The 23,777-nt window shown below is 36.3% G+C and overlaps 1 protein-coding gene across 1 annotated transcript in view; it reads left to right on the top strand.

The window, feature by feature from the left end:
• The first annotated feature begins 3,408 nt into the window (after positions 1 to 3,408).
• RALYL (RALY RNA binding protein like) overlaps positions 3,409 to 23,777 on the top strand; it is a 147,152-nt gene continuing 126,783 nt past the window's right edge. The window contains exon 1 of the mRNA XM_080802292.1: positions 3,409 to 3,535. Within this exon, the coding sequence (XP_080658418.1) occupies positions 3,499 to 3,535 (37 nt within the window). The 5' untranslated portion in view covers positions 3,409 to 3,498. The remainder of the gene's footprint in view (positions 3,536 to 23,777) is intronic.

Genomic DNA, 23,777 nt, shown 5'->3' with positions numbered 1-23,777 from the left:
GATAGATATTATTATAAAGCAACTAATGCTTTTTTGACCTCTGATATTATAGGCATAAAGCTGATTTTGAACATAAAAGTATTCAGTCTGGATTCTTGAGGAGGGTAGGGGGGGGAAAAAAAAGAATGAGATGCCTGGAACTGTCTTCTCTCTTCAGCTACTTTTTCTGTCCTGTATGTTTACATATTCCCTCCATATTCTTGTGTCTGAAAATTTCCCAGCCAAGACCTCCTCTCCCTCGGCTACTTCCTCTGCCTTCCCCTCATCTTCCTACCTGTATTGCAATTTGTGAAGTTGGTCCTAACCCAACAGATGTAGTTGAGGTCCCCAACTGTGATGGTTTAATGTACTAAGCACAGATATGAGGTCCAAGAGTGGGTGGCTCTGTATTCCCTTAGGTGACAAAAGTAATGTAGGAAAGAGTTGATAACATGAAAATCCTTATGTGGAAACTAAGAAAGTCAACCCTGGTGTAAGATTGGGAGGGCAACAACTTCCAAACATTGAGGAGTATTAGTCAGGATACTTGTTTTATTTTATTTTTTTTTAAGATTTTATTTATTTGACACAGAGAGAGAGATCACAAGCAGGCAGAGAGGCAGGCAGAGAGAGAGGAAGGGAAGCAGGCTCCCTGCCAAGCAGAGAGCCCGATGTGGGGCTCGATCCCAGGACCCCGAGATCATGACCTGAGCCAAAGGCAGAGGCTTTAACCCACTGAGCCACCTAGGCGCCCCAGGATACTAGTTTTAATGTGTTGTCTGTGTCTGTCTGTATGATGATGAGTGAGGCTAGGTGAAGGGTTGTGGTGTATGTAAACAAATTTAAATTGTTACATAGCCTTTGCAAAAATTGTTCAGATCGATGTTAATTACAGATACTACAGCACTAAAAATGTGAAAAGAAAAAAACTACACATGTGCTGGAACCATGTAATAATGTAAAAATTAATATCATTTATGTCATTAATAGCATTAGGCTATTTCTGCCTCATCACCACCAATGACATGTTTATTCATATCACAGGCATGTATACACATATGTCAGACAAATTGTTTTAATTTTGTTTAGTTGTAATAGATTTTATGGTTTGTTGGTCTTCTGGCATGAGTAACTTTTATAGAGGAGAACTTGCTTTGTGGTTGTGACTTTGCTTTGGTAAATTTAAAATTTATCTTCACATCTGTGAGTATATACAATTCCATCCAAAACAGTGAACTTATCAAATTAACTCTGGGGCCAGAAGATAGACATAAGATGACAAGTACTTGCATCAAGTAAGAAAGTAACTTCAGTCAGTAAACATGAATTTGACTATTGTCCAGACTTATTGAAAAATAAATTATAGTTGTATTGTCTTTATAATTTATTTTTTAAAGATTTTTATTTATTTATTTGACAGAGCACAAGTAGACAGAGAGGCAGGCAGAGAGAGACAGAGGGAGAGAGGAGGAAGTAGGCTCCCGCTGAGCAGAGAGCCTGATGCAGGGCTTGATCCCAGGACCCTGAGATCATGACCTGAGCAGACAGAGGCTTTAACCCACTGAGCCACCCAGGCGCTCCTGTCTTTATAATTTAAATTAGTTCATAAAAAGTCCTTTATTCACCAAATACTTACCAAGAGCCCACTTTTAGTACCAGACAATGATATGTCCTTTGGATATATATCTCTGAAAAAAGAAAGCTTGTCCACTTAAAGCTAATGTTCTAGTAGGCAGAGACAGAAAAACAAATACATAAATGCTATGGAGAAAAATTAAGCAGGTGAAAGGTTGTGGGATATAAGGTGTATTATATGTCACTAAGAAAAGGCCTACTTATTTTATTTATTGAAATATATTAATCTCACCTTTAAAGAAAACACAAGGAAAATCCTTCCAATGTTACATAATTGACTATGTCTTATAGTAAGATACAACCATAGTGGAGATTCTTTGACCAAGAATTTCACTAAACACTGTAGGTTGTTGGTCAAAGTCAAAGAAAGTGGTCGGGCCTACTGCTAAAAACCTGCCGACATGCTCTTTTTGAAATCTATAATTATGAAATGCAGTAATTACTTATATATAAAAATATTCTTGACACTGAAACACTCCTCCTATTAAAAAGAATGTCTCCTAGGATGCCTGGGTGGCCCAGTGGGTTAAATGGCTGCCTTCAGCTCAGGTCATGATCCCAGGGTCCTGGGATTGAGTCCCACATCAGCATCCTTGCTCAGTGGGGACCCTGCTTCTTTCTCTGCCTCTGCCTGCTACTCTGCCTGCTTGTGTTCTCTCTCTCTCTCTCTCTCTGAGACAAATAAATAAATAAAATCTTAAAAAAAAAAAAAAAGAATGTCTCCTGCTATCAGTAAGTAGACTGAGTTTGTTAACACTAAAAAGGAATTTTGGCAATTGAAAATGTCTTCTGCTTTTAGCTGGGAGATGGAAGCTTAATGTACCATCAGGAAGTCTTACTACATAGAAGTTATTCACTGGTGTATAAATCCTTTGGTGTTTTAAATAAAACTGCATTTCAGACACCCTCATTAGCACATGAAGGAGTTTGAAATTATCCACAGTTTGAGGGTTTGGGAGAGGTAGTGCTCCTGAGTTTCTGCTGGGGGCCAGGCTGGTGTTGCTCTCAGAGCAGAGAGAGTACAAGGCACATGAAGACAAAGCTTCCGTGCTGTTCGGTTGACAGTGTGAATGAAGTGTGTTCAGATAGGGATATGTCCACAATCCTGTGAAAATAGAGGTCTGAGGTCAAAAATGAGGCAGGGGGGGAAGGTGGGCAAAAGACTCATATGAAAGGTTTCTTTTGGAAGGAGATAGAGTACCCAGCACGTAGTAGGCCCTCACCAATTCTGAGACCCTACCATGTGCCCCTTCTCTTCGAGGCCTGGGGAGATCATGTGAAAATAATGCAATTCCTGCATTGCCTGAGAAGCAGTCTGTTTGGAGAAAGAGACAAAACTAAAAGTGATCATTGCTTTAATAATTGAACATACAAAGTGCACTGAGAGCTCAGAGAAAGAAAGAATTTGGTAGAATTTCAAAACTGAAATAACGAATCTCGGCATTGTAGGGTGGCTACCAGACACATGAACCCAAAGGATAGTTTTTAATTTCTGTAAAAATCAAACAAGGGTTTTTATATTTCATATTTGTATTTTCAGTTCTACTGTTCTTGCTAAATACATGAATCTGTTCTTAATTCAACACTGCTTCGAGCACAGCACTTTAACAGTGCAGATTTTATTAGAGAACTTAACTGATACCAGTTGGGGGGAGTTGAGGGGGAGACAATTTTCTCTAGAAGATTTGCATTAGATAGAGTAGTTACAGGCTGTAGCGTCTCCCCTGTAATTTTATGAGAATGGTATTACCCTGGCTTTCACTGTGTGATTGCTGGTTACCTTCTGTCAGTGAGCAACAGTCTTACTGCAAAGCAGGAGCACAACCCGTCTCTTTGTCTCCGTGGTCAAAGCAATTACTTCTTAGAAAGTCGGATTTTTTCAGAATGACCATGTACAGGAGCAAACGCAGACATCAGAGATGTAAGTAAATTCTGACCCAACTTTTTCTTACGACTGTGGTGGCAGAAACATACTTGATTCCTTAAAAGACTAATCATGACTTCTTCAGATCTATCCTGGTAGTAGGAAAAAAAATATATTGTAGCTTTTTTCTCACTAACCTTTATCTGTATCCCTCTTACATGCTTGGAAAATGTTGGGGGGAGAGGGGATAATTCACTTGTTACTATGGAAACCTTTGGAAAGGTTTACAAAATCAACAGAGAAACAGATCAAATGCAATTTCAGTCTAGCTCAGCAGCCTTCATTCAGGCATGATCACTGAATAGTTCTCTCTCCCTCTCTCTCTTCTTCTTTTCTTTTCTTTTCTTTTGTTTTCTTTCTTTTCTTGTCTTTTCCTTTCCAGAAGTGATAGATTTTCTTTCCTGAAAGTCTATTGAAGGGTTTGGGAAGCTAGCCTAAAACTTCTCTTTATTTATCCAATATCAATTATAACTCTCAGGAGAAATAAAACAGTTCAGAATGGGGGGGGGAGTTAATTGTTACTGACAAGCTGAATATGTAACAGGATATTCATTGCCAAACTTCTTGGTCTGGAGCATATTTGTAACGTAATTCGCTACAGACACCATTTTAAAGGGTTAAAAGGAGTCATTGTAATCTACCCTAAAGGAATTGATTCTGACTGAAAAGGAACAGCACAGTTACCCTGGCCTGAAGTCCAGAACAGAGATGATTATGGAACTGAAAGCCGTTAGATTTAGCTAAGAATCAAAATCTTATAATAAAACTGTGTTTTATGGCAATGCAATACGCCTGCCATGAAAAGCTTTCCAATCATTTCTCTTTCTAGTAAACCAAGCTCATTATCACTTTATCTTCCCTATTGTCGAAAGCAAAGTAAATATCACCTTATTTAACCCAGTGCATCCTATCACTGCCTCCGTTTACCATCTTAGACAGGTAACTACAGCTTGTTCTATAGGTGAAGTCTATACTTTTCATTATTCTATGATGTCTTCAGGTATTATTAAATATTTTAATATACAGAAAGACAATCAGCAATAATTACTCTATCAAAAGGCCAAAACATGATAGGAATGAAATAATTTTTAAGTGTGATAATATTTTTGGCCAATTTCCACCTGAGACCTGAACCCTAACATTTCTCTTGTTCAAAGAAGTTTTATGCACCAGAGAAAGCTCTGAGGGCCAGGACTGCCAGTGTGATTTTATATGCCTGATTGCCTTTTGATGCCTCTCTTTCTTGTGATTGAGAAATAACATATGATAACTGCTGCTTGTGTCTTATAAAAATGACTGGTACAAAGTCTACAAATATATTGCTGATTAATATCCTTGTGATTTCCTCCCACAAGAATGGATCTAAATTATGCATGTACTTGAAAACCATCTCCTACCTTTACTCCTGTATCTTTTAGACACCTCCTCATTTTTTTTTCCATGTAGGTAATCATCATCTTAATGCACATGGCAAATAAAAGATTATAGAAAAATTGTACTGAGTCTCTCCCCTAAAATGTGCTTGCTGAAGTCTGCGATTAAGCAGCAGGAAGAAATTGTGAATTACATGAGACAAGTCAGAAGATGTATAATTATACAGGGATGAACACAGTAGGGTGTACTAAATGGTTTAGTTAAAAAAAAATCTAATGTGTTACTTCTGTTTAATTGTATCAGCTATATTATATTGTGTTAACTGTTTCTACATTCTAATCATATAAAATATTGGAGAACAAAAATGTAATAAAATTAAAGTATACAGAAAGGTTAGCAATAAAAGCAAATAGAATCCTTAAATGAATTTCTATCTTATACTAATCATACTTGCAAAAGTGAAAGGTAATGCAATTGTTTGCTATATAAAAATATCTGAATTATCCCATCGCCAAAACCCAGAACATTTCCATTTTCAATCATATCTTTTATGTGTGTGTTTTTGATCATATAAAAGGCATAAACTAGCCTAGAGGCAATTGTAATCCAATTAAGGCAATAATTGCACACTTAACAAAACCTCAACGTGAGAAAGAAGGAAAGTGTTCTTATGATTTTCTTTAAAATTGAAAAAGTACATATATAAACTTTCTAATTTCTTCATTCCCTAGAGACTTACCATAATATCCTTTAGTAAAAATAATGCAACTTTCTTTTAGGGGACCCGGTGAGAAGACTAGGGAAGGTGCGAGTGGCTATGCGAGGGGATCGAAGAGAGGCTGGGAGAGCCAGACTACTGTCAAAGACATTTTAAAGTATAAATTACACTAGCCTTTGGAAATTCATGTGGGACTTTGAGATCCATTCCTCACTCATGTCTAGATTGGTTATTTATAATTCCCTACAGAGGTGAAGGAAAGGGAGGGAAGGATACTCTTTGCTTGCTTCTGGTGAAGCACTAGCTGTGGAAAATGAAACAGCTTCGGTGTTCGTTCAGATAACAGATCTCACCTGTGCACAACTGCATAATGACTTTCAATTAGATATGAAATTTGTTGAGTGGTATTAAAAAATGTTTGCATATGTCGGACGTTGATTTTGCCAGAGCCAAACAGGTACTTCAAGAGGAACTCAAATATGGGTAACCAAATATGGTTTTTACAAATTAGGTGGAGGCAGGAATCATTATTAGCATAAATAACTTTGTTCTTTAGTGTTTAAACATTGAATTTTTTCATATATACTGTATCATTGTATTTACTGAAGTGTGTCATTTATGTTTACATTTTCAAAATGTTATGTATAAAACCATATATACCTATAACCTCCCTTGCCAAAATTCCAGATGACCTTGAGCAAACATTTTTTTTTTTTTTGGTTTATAAAAGAGGCATAGAGATACATTCTTAAAGATGAATATGTTTCTGAAATACAGACATAGAGAAAAACTAGAGTACGATCCACATGCTATAAGATACAGAATTTTGAAAATACCGCAATCCTCATACCGCAGCAAAGAGAACAGAGTACATCTAATTTCAGGTGTGTAACATTTCATCTTATTTTACCAGATAAGAACAGATGTTCATTTCTGATTATCAATGATATGTTTGGGGCTTATCTGTCTTACCTATCCCATTATGGAGGGGATTGATGAGATCACTTCAGGAACCTGAACACTGGCCATAGTCTTCTACCTGTAATCTTGGCCAATGTCTGTTATCTCTGTGGGCTGCAATTTATTTTTCCATAACTTTAGCAGACTGTGAAGGGATGTTTTCTAAGGTGTCTTCAATCTCTAACTCGCAGAGTTCCCACAACATTAGCCTCATCATATAATTCTTCTACTCAGAGAAATTTTATGGGTTCTCATTGCCTAGATTGTGTCTCTGGGGCTCATGTTCTTCAGATCCATGGGACTATGAATTTATTGCAAGAGACCCTACAATTCTTGTGAATATTAATCATTGCCTGTATAATGGTGAAAAGAAGTATATATGTGTATATGCCCATGAGTGTTTCACCCAGGTATGTATACAGACTTTTATACACCCATATTATTTTTTGGCTCTAAAGTGATACTCTTAATAAAAGATGGTACTGAATTTCTTTTGTTTCATTTTAAATATGTTATTTATTTATTTAATGGAGAGAGAGATCACAAGTAGGCAGAGAGGCAGGCAGAGAGAGAGAGGAGGAAGAGGGCTCCCTGCTGAGCAGAGAGCCTGATGTGGGGCTCCATCCCAGTACACTGAGATCAGGACCTGAGCCAAAGGCAGAGGCTTAACCCACTGAGCCACCCAGGCACCCCCGAAGGTACTAAATTTGTAATAGCTTTTAATACCATGTATTTTAATATGGTTTTTAAGCCAATTATATCACATAGGGATTTTGTGTTTCAATATTTTTTAAAAAGTGCTCTCATATTCCCAAATTTTGGGAATCACTGAACTGGGAAATGAAATACAAACATAATCTTATAAACACATATTTACACTATTATCACTCATTGCATACTTTTTTCCTGATACCACCTTGTTCTAGCTTTTATCAGGCTATTGGCTGATCTGCAAAATTCATTATAGACTCTCTTGTCTCTGTGCCTTTGCCCATTCATCTTCCACATTGATGGATGGCCCTCACCCTCATATTCATGTGTAGAAATCATCCCTGGTCAAGGCTTCATTCTTTTTTTTTTTTTTTTTTTTTTAAGATTTTATTTGACAGGGGTGCCTGGGTGGCTCAGTGGGTTAAAGCCTCTGCCTTCGGCTCAGGTCATGGTCCCAGGGTCCTGGGATCGAGCCCCGCATCGGGCTCTCTGTTCGGCAGGGAGCCTGCTTCCCTTCTTCTCTCTGCCTGCCTCTCTGCCTACTTGTGGTCTCTGTCTGTCAAATAAATAAATAAATAAAATCTTTAAAAAAAAAAAAAAGATTTTATCTGACAGAGAGAGAGCACAAGTAGGCAGAGCAGTAGACAGAGGGAGAAGGAGCAGCAGGCTTCCTGCTGAGCAGGGAGCCTGATGCGGAGCTTGATCCAAGGACCGTGGGACCATGACCTGAGCTGAAAGCAGACGCTCAACTGACTGAACCACCAAGGCGCCCCAAAGCTTCATTCAAATATTACATCCTTCATAAGGGTCTCTCCAATTTCCACATCGCTTATCCTTTTTTTCTCACTTTTCAGATGCTATTTTATAATTTCATTCACAACTTCTATGTTCTGTGTAAAGTTTCATCAGGTAAGGGACCTTCAATTCTTATTTGAAGCATTCTCAGAGTATAACGCAATGCTTTGACCATAATGATCCACACCTGTCTAGTAAAATTTATTCAGTTAAAGAAATATTTACTGATCACCTATTATAATACTTTCTAGACACTGCTCTGGTGTTATGCCTGTAGCAATGAAAAAAAGAAAGTTCTAAACAAAGATGACACACAAATAGATCCATAATATGCTATGTGATGCTAAGTACTGTGGAGAAAAATAATGCAAGCAACAGGGAAAGGGAGTTTTGGAAAGTAGGATGGGGAATTGCTGTTTTCTATATAGTAGTCAGGAAAAGCCACAATGATTAAGATGACATTGACTCAAACACCTGGAGGAAAAAGATGGAGGAAACTCTGCTTCTTACTGGATAGTTTCAGACAAAAACAGCATGTGCAAAGTCTCTGGGATAGGAGGGATACTGGAGGACCACAAAGGAGGCAATAGAGAGTTAATGAAAAGATATGAGATCTAAAAATCACTGAGACATTGAATGGGTGGAGTAAGACATAGATTTAAATTGAACAATATATTTTATTTGTAACTGAATTAAGATATATTAACTTTTCAGAAACACTATCCATACTTCTAAGTCACTTTTTTTTTTAATTTTAAGATTTATTTATTTGTTTGAGAGAGAAAGAATACATGCGTAATTCCTGGTGGGGGGGAGCAGGGGCAGAGGGAAAGGGAGAGGGAGAGAATCTCAAGCCAACTCCCTTCTGAGCATGGAACCCAATGCAGGGCTCGATCTCACCTCCCTGAGATCAAAACCTGAGCCGAAATCAAGAGTCGGACACCACCGAGGCACCCCATTCTAAGTGACTCTTGCATTATGTTTATTAAAATGAAAATTATAAAAGTGTTTTTTTTTCTAAAGATTTTATTTCTTTGACAGAGAGATCAGAAGTAGGCAGAGAGGCGGGCAAGCAGAGAGAGAGGGGGAAGCAGGCTCCCCGCCAAGCAGAGAGCCTAGTGTGGAGCTCGATCCCAGGACCCTGGGATCATGACCTGAGCCAAAGGCAGAGACTTTAAAGTGGTGTTTTAAGAAACATTACACTTCATACTAGGTGAAGCATCCAGTCATTAGTTGAAAGAGAATCAAATTGTGGTCATCTAGATGTCAGAAACATTATTTGAACAAAAGTATTTTCTGATTTATCTTCTTGTAAATGTCTCTGCATTTTTGATATGTTAATCCTGCCCTTAAAAATCATGCTGTGAGAAAAAAATAAATTTATAGTTTAATAGAACTGTAAGTCTTCTTTAAAAATAAAGATTTCTTTTTTTTTTTTTAAAGTAATCTCTATACCAACATGGGGCTCAAACTCACAACCCAGAGATTTAGAATCACATGTTCTATACAGACTGACCCAGCCAGGTGCCCCTAGAATTGTAAGGCTTCTTAAAGCATTTGCAGGAAGAAATGACTGCTGCCAGTCTTAACTGATGTAGAATTGGTGTCTTAGTGGTCAAGATGAATAACAAGTTTAATATTCTATGATTATTAGAACATGAGTTTTCTTAACTGTCACATACATATTTATTACTACATTCTATCTTATACAAATTGTTATTTTAAATATTTTTTTGAAATTCTTTATTACAAATTGGATATCAAAGATAAATGGATTCTTATTTAAAACATATTTATGTTGATACTACATATAATTGTGAAGATAAAATTAATCATGACTTTAATTCATAAATTATTGTAGATCTCAAGTGTTGGCATTATTTATTACAGAACCATTTGAAGATTCATATGCTCTCGGTTTAAAAAATATTTTAAACTTACACTAAAAAAAACCGACTTGAGCTTGATAAGTAAGGCTCTCTAGAGGACACTATCACATACAGTCATTGATTTCTCTATTATTGATGCTTGTTGGGAATTCTGCTCTGACATCTGAAATTTCTCCAATCTTTTTTCTCTCAAGTTCCTAATATGAATTCTATAACTGATATGGATTGAGAACTTGTAACTTTATACACTCCTCCATGGAATCATGTCTGCTTGGATAGAATCAAGATTCTCTGATTGTGCATGCCCAGTGGGACTAGAGTTAACCAGTTTGAGAACAGTGAGGTACAAAAGCTGACTAATAACACTCCTGATACAGATTGACCTTATGAAGAAATACATAGATCTGCCTCATGTCCTTAATCATTTGCTTTGCTTTTATACACTGTAGCCTGTGACCTGGAGGAATACTAAGTCATATTCTCTCCTTTTCTCCTGTTTCCTCTCTTGCTTCCTCCCTCCCTTTCCCTCTCTCTCTCACTCCCTCTCGTTCTGTTCCATGTGTTTTCTATTTCACAATGCTCCACAAAGTTAGAGGTCGCTTTTATACGGGGTGAGCATTTGTACATTTTCCTTTAACTTCTCTATTTTCAGAAAACAACTTGGCTATCCTACATCACCTGCTCTTCTGGTGTCTATCTTCTGAGAATCTGTGCTGTATTTATATCTAGACCTAAATAAAAGCGACAGCATTGATTCTGTCCCCCGTTGTTCACGTAAATATTCTCTACTGAATGGCATTCATCTCTCAAAGAATGTCACAGTTAAAAATAATGTGGATTTATATTCATTGAGAGCAAATGATGCATGTGAAGAAACTAGGATCTAAGCAACATAAAACTGGTGTAAAACTAGATACTAATATATCTTTTTTAAATACTATCATGAATGTAGGGATTTTTACATGATTATAAGAAAGGATGACTTTTCAAAAGCACTGATGGAAAGTTGGATAGTATAGTCTTTATAGGGTCTAACATGTCCTACCTTTGGAATCTTCAAAAACAACTTTCTTAAAACTGTAATCTGCTGTAATTATGCTTTTTGGACAGTCTGTTTGGTTGAACCACATTAAATTGTCATTTTTGTAAGTCAATATGGCAGTTTCATATTGTTAAATATAAATACCAGCTATCAAGAAGATGGCAAAAAAAGAAAAAAAAAAAAAAAGAGGGAACAGGTAAATCAGTCATAGCACCAACACAGTTGGCATTAAAAATCAAAGGCATTATAGTTAAACTGAGGATGAGCACTTGATATACTAAAAGAATATAATTAAGGGAATGTATTCATTGTTTTTCTTTAAGATATGCTAAGGTTAAACCTCTCACACACGCAAAAAAAGAGTATTCGGACTTGTCAATATAGATGGCATTGTTTTGCAAGTGACATATCTAACTAGCCTTTGAAGATCATCAAAATTTTAGAAATTGCTTACCTCCCACCAAACTTAAAATGTTTATTATAAAAAATTTGAATTCTCCCTTTCCATGATTTTAAGATTAGAATTTTCTTTTATACAAATTGAAAATAGGACAGCTGAAATTAATTAATAAAAATACCAAAAAGGATTTGACATCTATTGAATTATTACTCTAGGCCAGGTACTGTTTTAAACATTTTGTTATATATGATTGATGTCATTAATCTCTTAGAGATATAACTGAACATGTAAAAGCAATAATCTAGTAATCTATGGCACTATTAATTTCCATCCCAACTTTAAAATGTTATTTATAATTTTGATATTAATCTCTAGGAAATTGAAAATATCAAGTTGAATCAAAATATTTATCTTGGCCAGGGTGAAAGAATAAGTTTATATGTCCCTTGAGGAAATGAAGAAATTAACTTCAGAAAGCAAAATACATTGTTTGGCCAATATTCCTATTTTTTGAATCATATAAAAACAGAAAAAAATATCCTGAGGAAAAGTTTTACATATATATGTAAATGAATATTCACATATGAATGCATTTGTTTCGTGTGCCATCTTCTCTGCAAAAGAATAAAATGTTTCCAGAACTTAGAAAATCGAAGTGCTCTACAGTGATTTAGTAATTCATTGTGAGTAGTTACACTCTTTTTGGTCCAGAACAGCTAAATTGTTTGGCATAACCTTTTGATTCATTTTCCTTTTTGTAGTTATTGATTTTCTTGGCATTATTTACTGAATTGCACTCCCATTCTGACTATGGACTTTCTGACACCTTTAGTTATATAGGGTTACAGTATATATGTGTTAATATTGACTCAAAGTCTTAATGGCCTTTTATCATTGACTTTATATTATCTCTAGAATTTCATTTGTATTTAAAATAAAGATAAAATCCACATCTATTTTGTGAAATGCCTTTCAGAGAGTGTGGCATATATTTTTGTAATGTTTCATGCCTTAGGCTGCTTATCATTGAGAAGTGTTATATTTTATATTATATGATTCTTTTGACCCCTAGTGAACTTGAAACTGCCTTAGAGGAACAGCTGGATGTATTTCCTTAAATAAACACACATTGTTCTTCAAATTGCTAGTATCTGTCTTCTTAATAGGCTCCACAGGCAATGGGAATCTTGACTTTGAAGTCACCTCTGCTGGGTTCATGTAGATATCGGACTATTTCATACCTTTTTCTCTTTCATACTTGAACAGTATCTTTCAATTCAAGTTTGTCTTTAAATGTACAGCATGTAGCTATAACTTACCCTTTACCTGTATACCGAGTTAATAATATTTTTGTTATTTTATTTTATATGATAATTAAATGTAATATAAAATAAAACATCAAAAATACACAACACCTGTAAATGCATTACAGACTACCTGGAACATTTAAGTCTATCTAATTTATAGTTATTAATGAGAAGCTCGTTCACTATTGAATAAAAATACACTCATGCAAAATCAGAAATTGTTTATTTTTAATTGGAATATAAGTAAAAATTCATTTGCTTTTTCACTTCTGGCTTTGCTAAGGCAGTAAGGGAAAAATGGTCATTCGGATTTTAAAACTAGTCACAAAATTTTGCTCAGCACTGTGAATTTGTCTTCCCAGAACTATTTTTATAAAACAAGCTTTTTTCTAATGATCATTTCTAACATAGATGTTACACTCAAATTTGATTAATGGGTACAGAATCTCCCAAAGAGGCTTTCGAAATGAAACTCCATGAAGGTTTCTAGAGTGTGTTTATGCACTATTTAAACAGAAATATTTTTCAGATTATCAGGCCAGTTTTCTAAACCACGCTAGGTCTTAAGAGAAGATTTGACTTGAATGAATGGAATAATTTATTTGAAGTTGAAAGAAAAACAAATAATTTAAGTTATAATTTAAAAACATTCTTTGTTATTTGAATATTTAAGAAAGAAGTAAGTAAACAAGCACAGGAACAAGATATTAAGACATAATATTATGAAGATCATAGATATGTTTGTTGCTGAGATTTTCTTTTAGGTCTATAGAAATGGTTCTCTGGAAATTGGAACCATGCTAAGTTAACCAGTTCTCTTATACTGAAAACAATTGCCCATCAGGTTAAAGACAGTTGGAGTTGTTTTTGTTCTATGGAAACAGCCATCTAACACCTTTAGTTGTTTGGGGAAGCTATGAATCATTAGTAATACTATTTCTCCTAGATTACTACTGACAGTAATTAAATCAGCAGTTGTAGTAATTTGCCATATACTTCAGGCCCAATTAAGTAAGTCTTGACTTGCTTATCTGGCTATTAAAGGATAAAGTGGCTTGGGACCCAGAATTCTCAGGAAGTTGCCTGCATTATTAATGCTTACCAGTGTTAACTTAGGTTGTAGAGTATGGTAAATATCTGTTAGGAGGGGTATCCAAGATGGTGGCATGGAAATATCCTGCACTCATCTCCTGTCACAGACATACCCATCCACAGCTACATATGGATCCTTTCCCTTTGAAGAAGATTTGAAAACTAGAGCAATTGCTCTCCCCAACAAAGAATAAAAGGAGGGACGCCTGGGTGGCTCAGTTGGTTAAGCCGCTGCCTTCGGCTCAGGTCATGATCCCAAGGTCCTGGGATCGAGTCCTGCATCGGGTTCCTTGCTCAGCGGGGAGCCTGCTTCTCTCGCTGCCTCTGCCTGCCTCCCTGCCTGCTTGTGTGTACTCTCTCTCTCACTCTCTCTGGCAAATAAATAAAAAATTTAAAAAAAAAGAATAAAAGGACAACATCAAAACTGGTAGCAGAGGCAGAGACATGTTCTTGCAAAAACAAACAAACAAACAAAAACCCACCTCCAGCATAGCAGCACACAGAAGGGAAGATCTCACTGGACAAGCACTTATCCCAGAGGCATAAGGTTTTGGTGTCCCACATTGGCATCTATACCAGAAAGACGAACCCCAGGATCTATACCAGAAAGATGAAGTCCAGAACATCTGGCTTGGATAACCAATGGGATTAATGTCTGGGCATCCCAAAGTGGTATAAGAAACTGAGATTCCTCTTGGAGGGCTTGCATGTCTTCTTGCTTGACCTGAGACCCAGTAAAAAACAGCAGTTTGAAAAACACCTAAATTTTAAAAAAGAAAGAAAGAAAAGAAAAACAATTATACGTGAGGGAGATTCATTTGCTGATCTGGAGGCATCAGCTGGAAGGGTGGGGGACAGCTGAGATGTTCTCTAGAGCTGGAGATACTGGTGGATGCCGTTGCTTCACTCCCCACGTAGCCCAGTAGCATGAGTAGGCAAGCATGAACTTGGCACCCTCCCACCACCTTGCTGGAACAGGTGGGGTGAGTCGTCATGGCACTTGCTGAGAGCATGGAGAGCACACCTCCCCACTGCTTTGCTGAGACAGGCAGAGCAAGCAGTCAAATTATCTCTCCATTCCCACCCTAAAGCCAGCGAGCATGTGCACACACATACACGCACACAGACAAGGCTCTTTCTTGCTACATTGCTGATGTCTGCAAGCACAAACGGGCACTTCCCCACTGACTTTAGGAAGGCTTTAGGAATGTGCCCTGCCTACTACCCTTCCCAGCTGCCTCATTAAAGCTAACAGCATATGCACTCCACACAGGGGCTACCTCTGGATCACTTGTCCCTGGTGGCAAAGAGGTCTGGTGTTCCAGAGCCTTATGGGACTATAATAATCTGAGAGATAGCTCTTGGTAGGCCACCAGCTTCAAGGCATTGCGCACACAGCAGACTGAAACAACCCCAGGCTTCCTCTGAAAACAGCCTATTCATTTAGTGTGGAGCTTCGGCCTGAGGGAAAAGCTTCAGGTTTCCCGCACATCTAGAGGCTAAGGAGGTACTCCCGGGATCATAAGCAGAAGGACACCATCCTTGCACATACCTCTGGCCTCACTACAACCCAACGAGACTTCCCAGAAAGGAGTTTCCATGCTTACCTGGAACTCACCTGGCAACTATCAACCAGGAGATGCTGCCAGATCTCCTGATCTAGAGGTCAACAGGTATTACAATTTTCACACTTTAAAAACTGCTGCATGAGGGCCTGGCTTCCAGTCAGTCTGAAACTTGGTACAAAATGAGATTCCTTCCCTTGAATCACTGACAAGTCTTGGCACACCCTCAACAATGGAGGCATATCAAGAATAAATCAGGCAGTTTAGGTAATCACTAAGGCTCCCAATGAGCTAGGAAAAGGTTGAATGAGAAGGATCATCACCTACACAAGGCCATGCCTTTGATGCTGAGAGAAGTAGTTGTTTCATTCATGTACATGGAAAGAAACACAGAGTCAGTCAAAATGACGAAACAGAGAAGTGTGCTCCAAACAAAAGAAGAAATCCTTAGAAAAAAGATTCAAATGATAACAAGATAAGTCATCTACCTACTACCTACTAGATGTATCAAAGTATTGTTCATAAAGATGGTCACCGAACTCAGCAGAAGAGTATATGAGCATGGTAATGACATCAACAAAGACATAGAAAACATAACAAAGTACCATACAGAAGTCAGAGAACTGAAGAATACAATAACTGAACCAAAAAATGCACTGGAGAGTTTCAGTGGCAGACTACATGAAGCGGAAGTATAGATCAGTGAGCGGGAAGATAAAGCAATGGAACTCACCCACACACAGCAGCAAGAAGAAAAAGGAACTTAAATAATGAAGATAACTCAAACAACATCAAGGGAAATAACATTCTCATTAGAAGGGTCCCAGAAGGAGAAGAAAGGGAAGCAGGAGAAAACTTATTTTAAGCAAATAATGGCTGAAAACTTTCCTAACCTAGGGAAAGAAACAGATGTGCAGGTCCAGGAACCACAGAGATTTCTGAATAAAATGAACCCAAAGAGAGCCACACCAAGACACATTATAATTAAAATGTCAAAAAATTAAAAAGGGCATCTTAAAAGCAGCAAGAGAAAAACATAGTGTTAAGTTCAAGGGAAACCCATAAGGCTCCCAGGAGATTTCTCAGCAGAAATTTTGCAGGCCAGAAAAGAGGAGCATGGGAAGTGCTGAGAATATGCTACCCAGCAAGGTGGTCATTCAGAATTGAAGGACAGTTAAGAGTTTTTCAGATAAGTACAAGATAAAGGGGTTTGTCTATACTAAACCAGCCTTGAAAAATATTGGGAGAATTCTTGAAGCTGAAAAGAAATAGCAATAAATAATAACAGAAGAACATATGAAAGGAAAAGTCCTTTGGGAAAAGCAAATATATAGTAAAGGTAATTGACTAATCACTTATAAAGCTACCGAGAAGGTCAAAAGATGAAAGTTACAGTTTACTATAACTACAATAATTACTTAAGGGATACATAAAAAGATGTAAAAATGTGACATCAAAACCCTAAAACGGGGAGGGGGTGTGAAAATACAGTTTGGAATGTGTTCAAATTTAAGTTGTGATCAATTTAACATAGATAGCTGTATACACAGGATGATATATGTGAACCTCACAGTAACCACAAAGCAAAAACTTAGAGTAAATACACTAAAAAAAAATGAGAAAGTAATCTAAACATAACACCAAAGAAAGTCATGAAACCACAAGGGGAAAAAGAAAGAGAAGAGAGGAGCTATAAAATTAGCCAGAAAACAATTAACAAAATGGCAGTAAGTACTTACCTATTCCCTAACCTAGAAAAAAAAAGTCAATATGGTAGAAAGTTAATAGGAAAAAAAAAAAACAAGTGGCAGGGACTAATTGCTGTCCCCTTAATAATCATTCACTCTTTCTTACATGATAATAGATTCCTCCATAATTAGCTGGGTTTGTGGCCACATTTCTCTGCCTTCCAGTGGCCAGGTGACTGTTGACCAGAGCAGTGTGAAAAAGGATGTGTGTGACATCTAGGACAATATCTCTAAAAGGAAGGGGTCTTATCTCTCCTTACCATGTCTTCAGTCCTGTTCTGGGGGCAATGATGTGACGGTCACAGCTCATCTTGGACTGTGAGGTTCAATACCAAGCCCTCAGAATGGCTGAGCAGGTGGCATGGAGAGACTTCTTTGGGAATGAGCAAAGAGTCTTTTCTTCACCAAGGGCACCTGGGTAGCAAAATGGGCTTCAAGTCTGCCTTTTCAGCACAGAGTAAGAGTTTGATAATTTGTATCTAAAACAAATTGTGCTATAATACTCTTTTTTAAAAACAAATGTTCTAAATATTATAATTCAGTGTAACATCAGTTACACATCATAACCACATCAGTTATGATAATATAACTTCATTTTGAGACCAGATCATTAAATCTGGAAATATATAATGTATGCTGCAATGATGACTACATCCCTTTAATCTTTGGAGCTAGCATTCCAATCTTTGGTATAGAACAATACTTAAAATATGACCATCAAATAATTTTTTGTTCTTGGTGATTTTCTTCTGGACATTTTGTACCTTGCTGTAGCTTTTCATGTACTTAATAACAATGTAGCTCCATAACAAATACCATTGCCATATTTATGTGGCCATGAAGTTAGTTTAAGTTACTCTTTATGAAGTCATTTATAGCTTTCAGTCATTATTGAGTTTTTATGACTACTATAAAACAGCATGACTTAAGAGAAATTATAAACTTTCTCCCCTATGGTTATTTGTCATGATTAACATTTATAGAATTCTGTTGGTTCTTACGTCTGGGATATTTTATTGTCTTTCTTCTAGAAAAGTAAAATAATAGAGATCTCCAAGCAGGTTATTGTGTGGTTGTTAAAATTTTGTTGTATATATTGTATATATTTCCATGGCCTGTTCTAATTTTGATACTCTTTAACTGCCAAATTTCCTGAAAAACCAAGTAAATCTAGAGGTAACTTCCATTGAAAACTAAGGATCTTCACTTCGTTTTATCAACTAAAAGTCTTATTGGTTGCACCTTTCAGTTATTCGGGGTCAGTTTTTCCGTGAGTATTAACTGAAAGCTTTAATATTATTTTTCCATCTAAACTTCATCACATAGTTGTTGTAGGAAATGGACTTTTCTAACATTGCATAAAAACGTATGTTAAGAAAGTATTGTTTGATTTTTTATTTTTATTTTTATTTTTTTTACTTTAAAAATACAAGGCATTTCTTGATCAGGTATTATCTTACTTTGCAGATTCATTTCTTGTCACCCCACTTTGCAAATTCCAGTTTTGTGAATGATACTGAAATTACTTTCTGTGCTCTGATGAATTCTTTCCATCATTAGCTCCTTATGTTGCTTCCTCTATTTAGAACACTCTCCCCTCCTTTCTCTTTTTTCTTTTCCTAAAGATTTTATTTATTTGAAAGAGAGCACACAAGCAGGGGGAGTGCCAGGCAGAGATAGAAGGAGAAGCAGTCTCCTTGCTGAGCAGAGACCCGGACTTGAGGCTTGATCCGAGGACTCTGGGATCATGAGCTGAGCCAAAGGCAGATGGCCAACTGACTGCACCACACAGATGTCCCCTCCCCTCCTTTCTTAGTTAACTACTACTCATACTTCAGGAGCCAGCTTAGACTGATTCATTCCTCTGATTCATTCTTCTAATCCTCGTTTAGCAGTAGAGACTGGTAAAGGCTACGAGAATTGATCTTTTTATGTATTCCTTTACACCCTACATGTGCCCTGTATATAAATTGTCACCTATCCAGTCATTTGGCTGTAACCCTTGAAGCCAGAAACCAGTCCCTTTGTTCATTGTTGTAGCCCCAGCATGGTCTGGCACTGGAAAACCTTCAATCAATATTTGTTGAAGGATGAAAGGAGTAGATAGCCTTTTCTATGTACCTGTTTCAGCAAGGAGAAATTGCAGTCATTTCCCCAAATAAATCACTATGATATTGTCGATTGATGAAATATCTCTTGACTTTTCATATTCACAAATATCCATGGATTGGGGTCCGTGTGCTAAGACCTTTTTGGTGTCAGGTTTTAGAGTTATTTTGTCTCTTAACCACTCTATTTTTACTTTCTTAAGGAGTGTTCAAAAGAATCTAAAACGTTTTATGTCTTGGGTAATTTAACAATGTTTCCCCAAAATTTAAGGCACATTTAGAAATGACATGAAATCCTAAGGATTTCTGTTCCAACTATGCTTGTTTTTAGTTAATTTAAAACTTCTAGATTTTTTAATCATTGTGTTTTAAGAACCGAAGACTTACAGCTAATAACAGATTCAGAATTAAAACTTCTCTACATTTCCACTTTTTCTTCTAGCCAGGTTTGGATCTGCTGCTAGGTTTCATTATTTCTTAGATCAATTTTGCATCTGTTAGAAAAGCTGTTTGTTTGTTTCTCCTCAGATTTGTAGCTATTAATCTCAGCAGTAACTTAACGATTGATTTTTTTCAGACCCTCAACATCACAAAGACATAGACTTTAAAGAATAACTTGAGCCAAATCCAGGATATACTGGCTGCAAATATGAAAGTTAAGACTTCATGTCATATATAATAAATCTATCACTAATTTGTTATGCCACTTTTAAATTTTGGAATATAGTTAGAATAGTCATAGAAAGTCATTTCACTGCCTACTTTTAAATTCCCTTCTTTTATCGTCCTTTCCATGATTCTTGCTACTCAGTAGTTGTATGAACTGCAAATTCTTGAATTGTAACTAAAAGTGACCTCATTTCCAAAGCATTTAAAGTTATTGCAGGTGAAAGCTCTCTCAAGGGCTTTCAGTGCCTCAAATGTGGATGTACAATCTGTGTCAATAATGAATACTGCACATTAAATTGACCTGAATAGTTAGTTACAGCACAAACTTTTTTTCTCAGCGTTGGCAAATTTCTGCCATGAAAGCTTAGAATGGGGCATTTGAAGAGAAGCTATTAGAATAATACAGAGCTCTGAAAGGATCTCCATGCAATGTGGGGTTTTTTGTTGTTGTTGGGTTTTTTGTTTGTTTGTTTGTTTTTTAGTATAATTGAGATTTCCAAGAATTTTTACTGAGGAGACATTTTATTTTCTGGACTTGGTAATTGAAAAAAGGATAAAATTGTTAGGGGAGTAATAAGGACTTCAATAAAGAATTGAAAGCAAAATATTATGTGCTTGATAAATTTATTTCAAGCTTCTTACCTGAGTTGTTTAGAGCTCCAGGCTAATGAGTCCAAGGTCATAGATTTGAGTTTTCTGTGGTATGGATGGTTTATTCTTTCTCTGGAACACAGACTGCTGTTGCTACCCTGCCGGCCATCCTTCAGAAAAGGACCTGGTTCCTGGATAACACTGAATGAAAGAGGGAAGACAGATCAGACTAGGGCCTTCATACAGCCATCAGAACTACAATGTCTCAAAAGAGATATATTGCTAGTTTTAATCTATATATGCATGTGGTATGTATATTATAATTTGTCGTATTGCTTGTGACACCTCCATATATAGAAAAGCACATCTATGTTTGAATATATATTAATATTAAATACAAATAAATAAATATTAAAATGAACATTTTTATTTTAATTTATGAAAGCAATAAAATTAAATTGTTTTTTTATTGAGTGTCAAGTTTGAACATGTGGAATTTTACACAATACAAAATATCTACAACTTCAAAAGAGACTTGCTTCACAGAGGGATATGAAATTAATCTCAAGTAATATTTTTATTGTAGCTTTTTCATTTCATCAGGCATGTTAAATTTTAGATAATTTAAAAGACATTAGGCGGCGTTTGGGCGGCTCAGTCCATTCAGTGACTGTCCTTGGCTCAGGTCATGATCTCTTGGTCTTGCGATCCAGTCCTGCATCAAAAAAGACATTGAACTAGTAAAGTGTGCTGTTGTCTTCTCTCTCAAGGCATCAGTATGAGTGTGACTAAATTTCTCTAAGAAATTTTGCTTACCATGAAAGACTCTAAGAATCTAAGGTTTGCTTAACTGAGCAAGACTTCAAATGGTTTCAGGTACTGCTATGAGTAGAATTAGTGGGAAATTTTCCGGTTTTATCTAGTTATGATGACAGTAGACCATGGCATATTTTTTTTTTAAATAAGCATATATCTTATACCTCCATGAACAGTGCAGACAACAGACTACTCATTTACTTCCAGTTTGAAACTAAAGTTGTCACGTGTATCACAATCACAGTGTTTCACAGACATGGATCTGGTAGAACAGAATTATTAGGACTCTCATTTAATTTTATGCTCCATTTTTTTATAAATGTAACCTAACAATTACACAGAATCAAGCAAAAAAGACTGCAGAGTTACCTAGGCTAACTTTCTCATTTTGGTAGAGGAGGAATGGGTTTGTTTTATGCCCGTTAGAAATGGTGTCCAATAGGGATGCCCTGGTGGCTCAGTTGGTTAAGCATCTGCCTTTAGCTCAGGTCCTGATCCCAGGGTCTGAGATTGAGTCCCATAACAGGCTCCCTGCTGATCAGGGAGCCTGCTTCTCCCTCTGCCTGCTGTCCCCCCTTGCTTGTGTGCATGCTCTCTCTCCCTCTGACAAATAAATAAATAAAATCTTAAAGAAAAAGAAATGGTGACCAATAAATGTGCCTGCCTACTTCCTTTTTTGCGGGAGTAAGGGTTGATTCAGCACTAGGTAATTCATTTTTAAAAAAATAACAGTCATTACTGAAAAGGTAAGATTTAATAGACATGCACATGCTAATATTCCTCTCTTATGTTTAAGTAATTCACATAACTTTCAAGTAGGTCTTTTTATTATTGCAACAGTCCCTCTTCCTATTTGTGGCCACTTTTTCTGTATTCACCATGCTCATAACATTTTCCTATATACTTTCCCATCACCCTTTATTTTCTCTATTAAAGTAATTCCCATACTATAAATTATATTCCTTTCTTTGCATAATTTTTTCCAGTAAACTGTGATAACTAAAACTAATTTTTAAAAAATCTTCATATCACTTTACCTAACTCTGTATCCAATTCATGGTAGCATCTCAGTGAGCATTTCATGAATGACTTCATTACTGTTTTTCGATCTTTGGTTTTAGTTTTTATCTTGTATTTTTATTATATCTTTATGAAACAAGATGAGACTGGGAGGGAGATAAACCATTAAGAGACTCTGAATCTCAGGAAAAAAACTGAGAGTTGCTGGAGGGTGGAGGTGGGAGTAGGGATGGGGTGGTTGGGTGATGGGCATTGAGGAGGGTATGTGCTATAGTGAGTGCTGTGAAATGTGTAAGGCTGATAATTTACAGACCTGTACCCCTGGGGCAAATAATACATTATATGTTAATAAAAATAATTTTTAAAAATGTTACATTTAGTAACATAGATAAATTAACACATATATTTACCTTTCTAATAAAATTGCACCTGATGGAGTCATAATATTCTTGGCAGTTTCTAAAAATGTCCATGGCTACAAAGGTTTAAACTTGAACTCTTCTTTATGGTTGGTAATCTAAAGACTATTCCAAATTCAGAAGTTAAAAACTTTACATTGTCTATCACTCTATAACAATATAAAAGGTAGGCTTTGTGTTTGAATTAGAAATAATTCATCATCATTTATTGGCCCCTTAGAGTGCTAAGCACATTTGTTAAAGATTTCAGTTAGCCACCTATTTATCTGTGTTAGAGGAAAAATGTCCAATGCTTTTGACCTACTACTCCAATTTTTGACAAACTTAAAAAGTTGCATCTTTGGCATTCATTTAGAATTCATCTCCATCTCTTTCAGCCCAAAGCCACAGGCTTTGATTGAGGACTACTAAAGCAACTTGTTTTGGCCTCTTCTCTGTTACTTGACAAATCATTCTAAAACTGAGCCAAAGGGTTGGGGGTGGGGGAATCCTCCTCCATATTTTATCAATGTAATAACCAAGATTCTCAGTTATTCCTTTGGCCCTTATTTCATCATGTCCCCCTATACTATGCACATTATGTTGTTTAAGGTTTTATAAGCAAGTTCTCATTTCCCTGGAATTTCTGCTTGGAACATCACCAGATAACTATCAAATCAATAGTCCATAATTAAACTCAGCATAGAAGTACTTTGTATGTTTCACAATGCTTAATTAATCTTCCCCAATGGAATGCTCTAATTCTATTTTCATAATGAGAATAGTATTATGAGCTCTAAGAATATTTCATTTTGTAATCATCTATTAATTATGAAAAATAGCTTTATTCAAGTTTTTTTCCTTGATATGCAATCAAACTGTTCTTTATCATGGTCTGAATTTCACAGCCAATAAGGTGATTATATATACTTTAATTGTATGTATCTAATGATACTGCCTAAACCAGTACTATTTGTTAATCATCTGAGTACCAATGTTATTCAAGTGTGTAGTGTCAAAAATGTCATTTTCATCT

This window comes from Martes martes (genome assembly GCF_963455335.1).
Source record: "Martes martes genome assembly, chromosome: 4".
Taxonomy (NCBI): domain Eukaryota; kingdom Metazoa; phylum Chordata; class Mammalia; order Carnivora; family Mustelidae; genus Martes; species Martes martes.
Note: the sequence above shows the minus strand (reverse complement) of the source record. Positions and strands in the feature narration are given on the sequence as shown.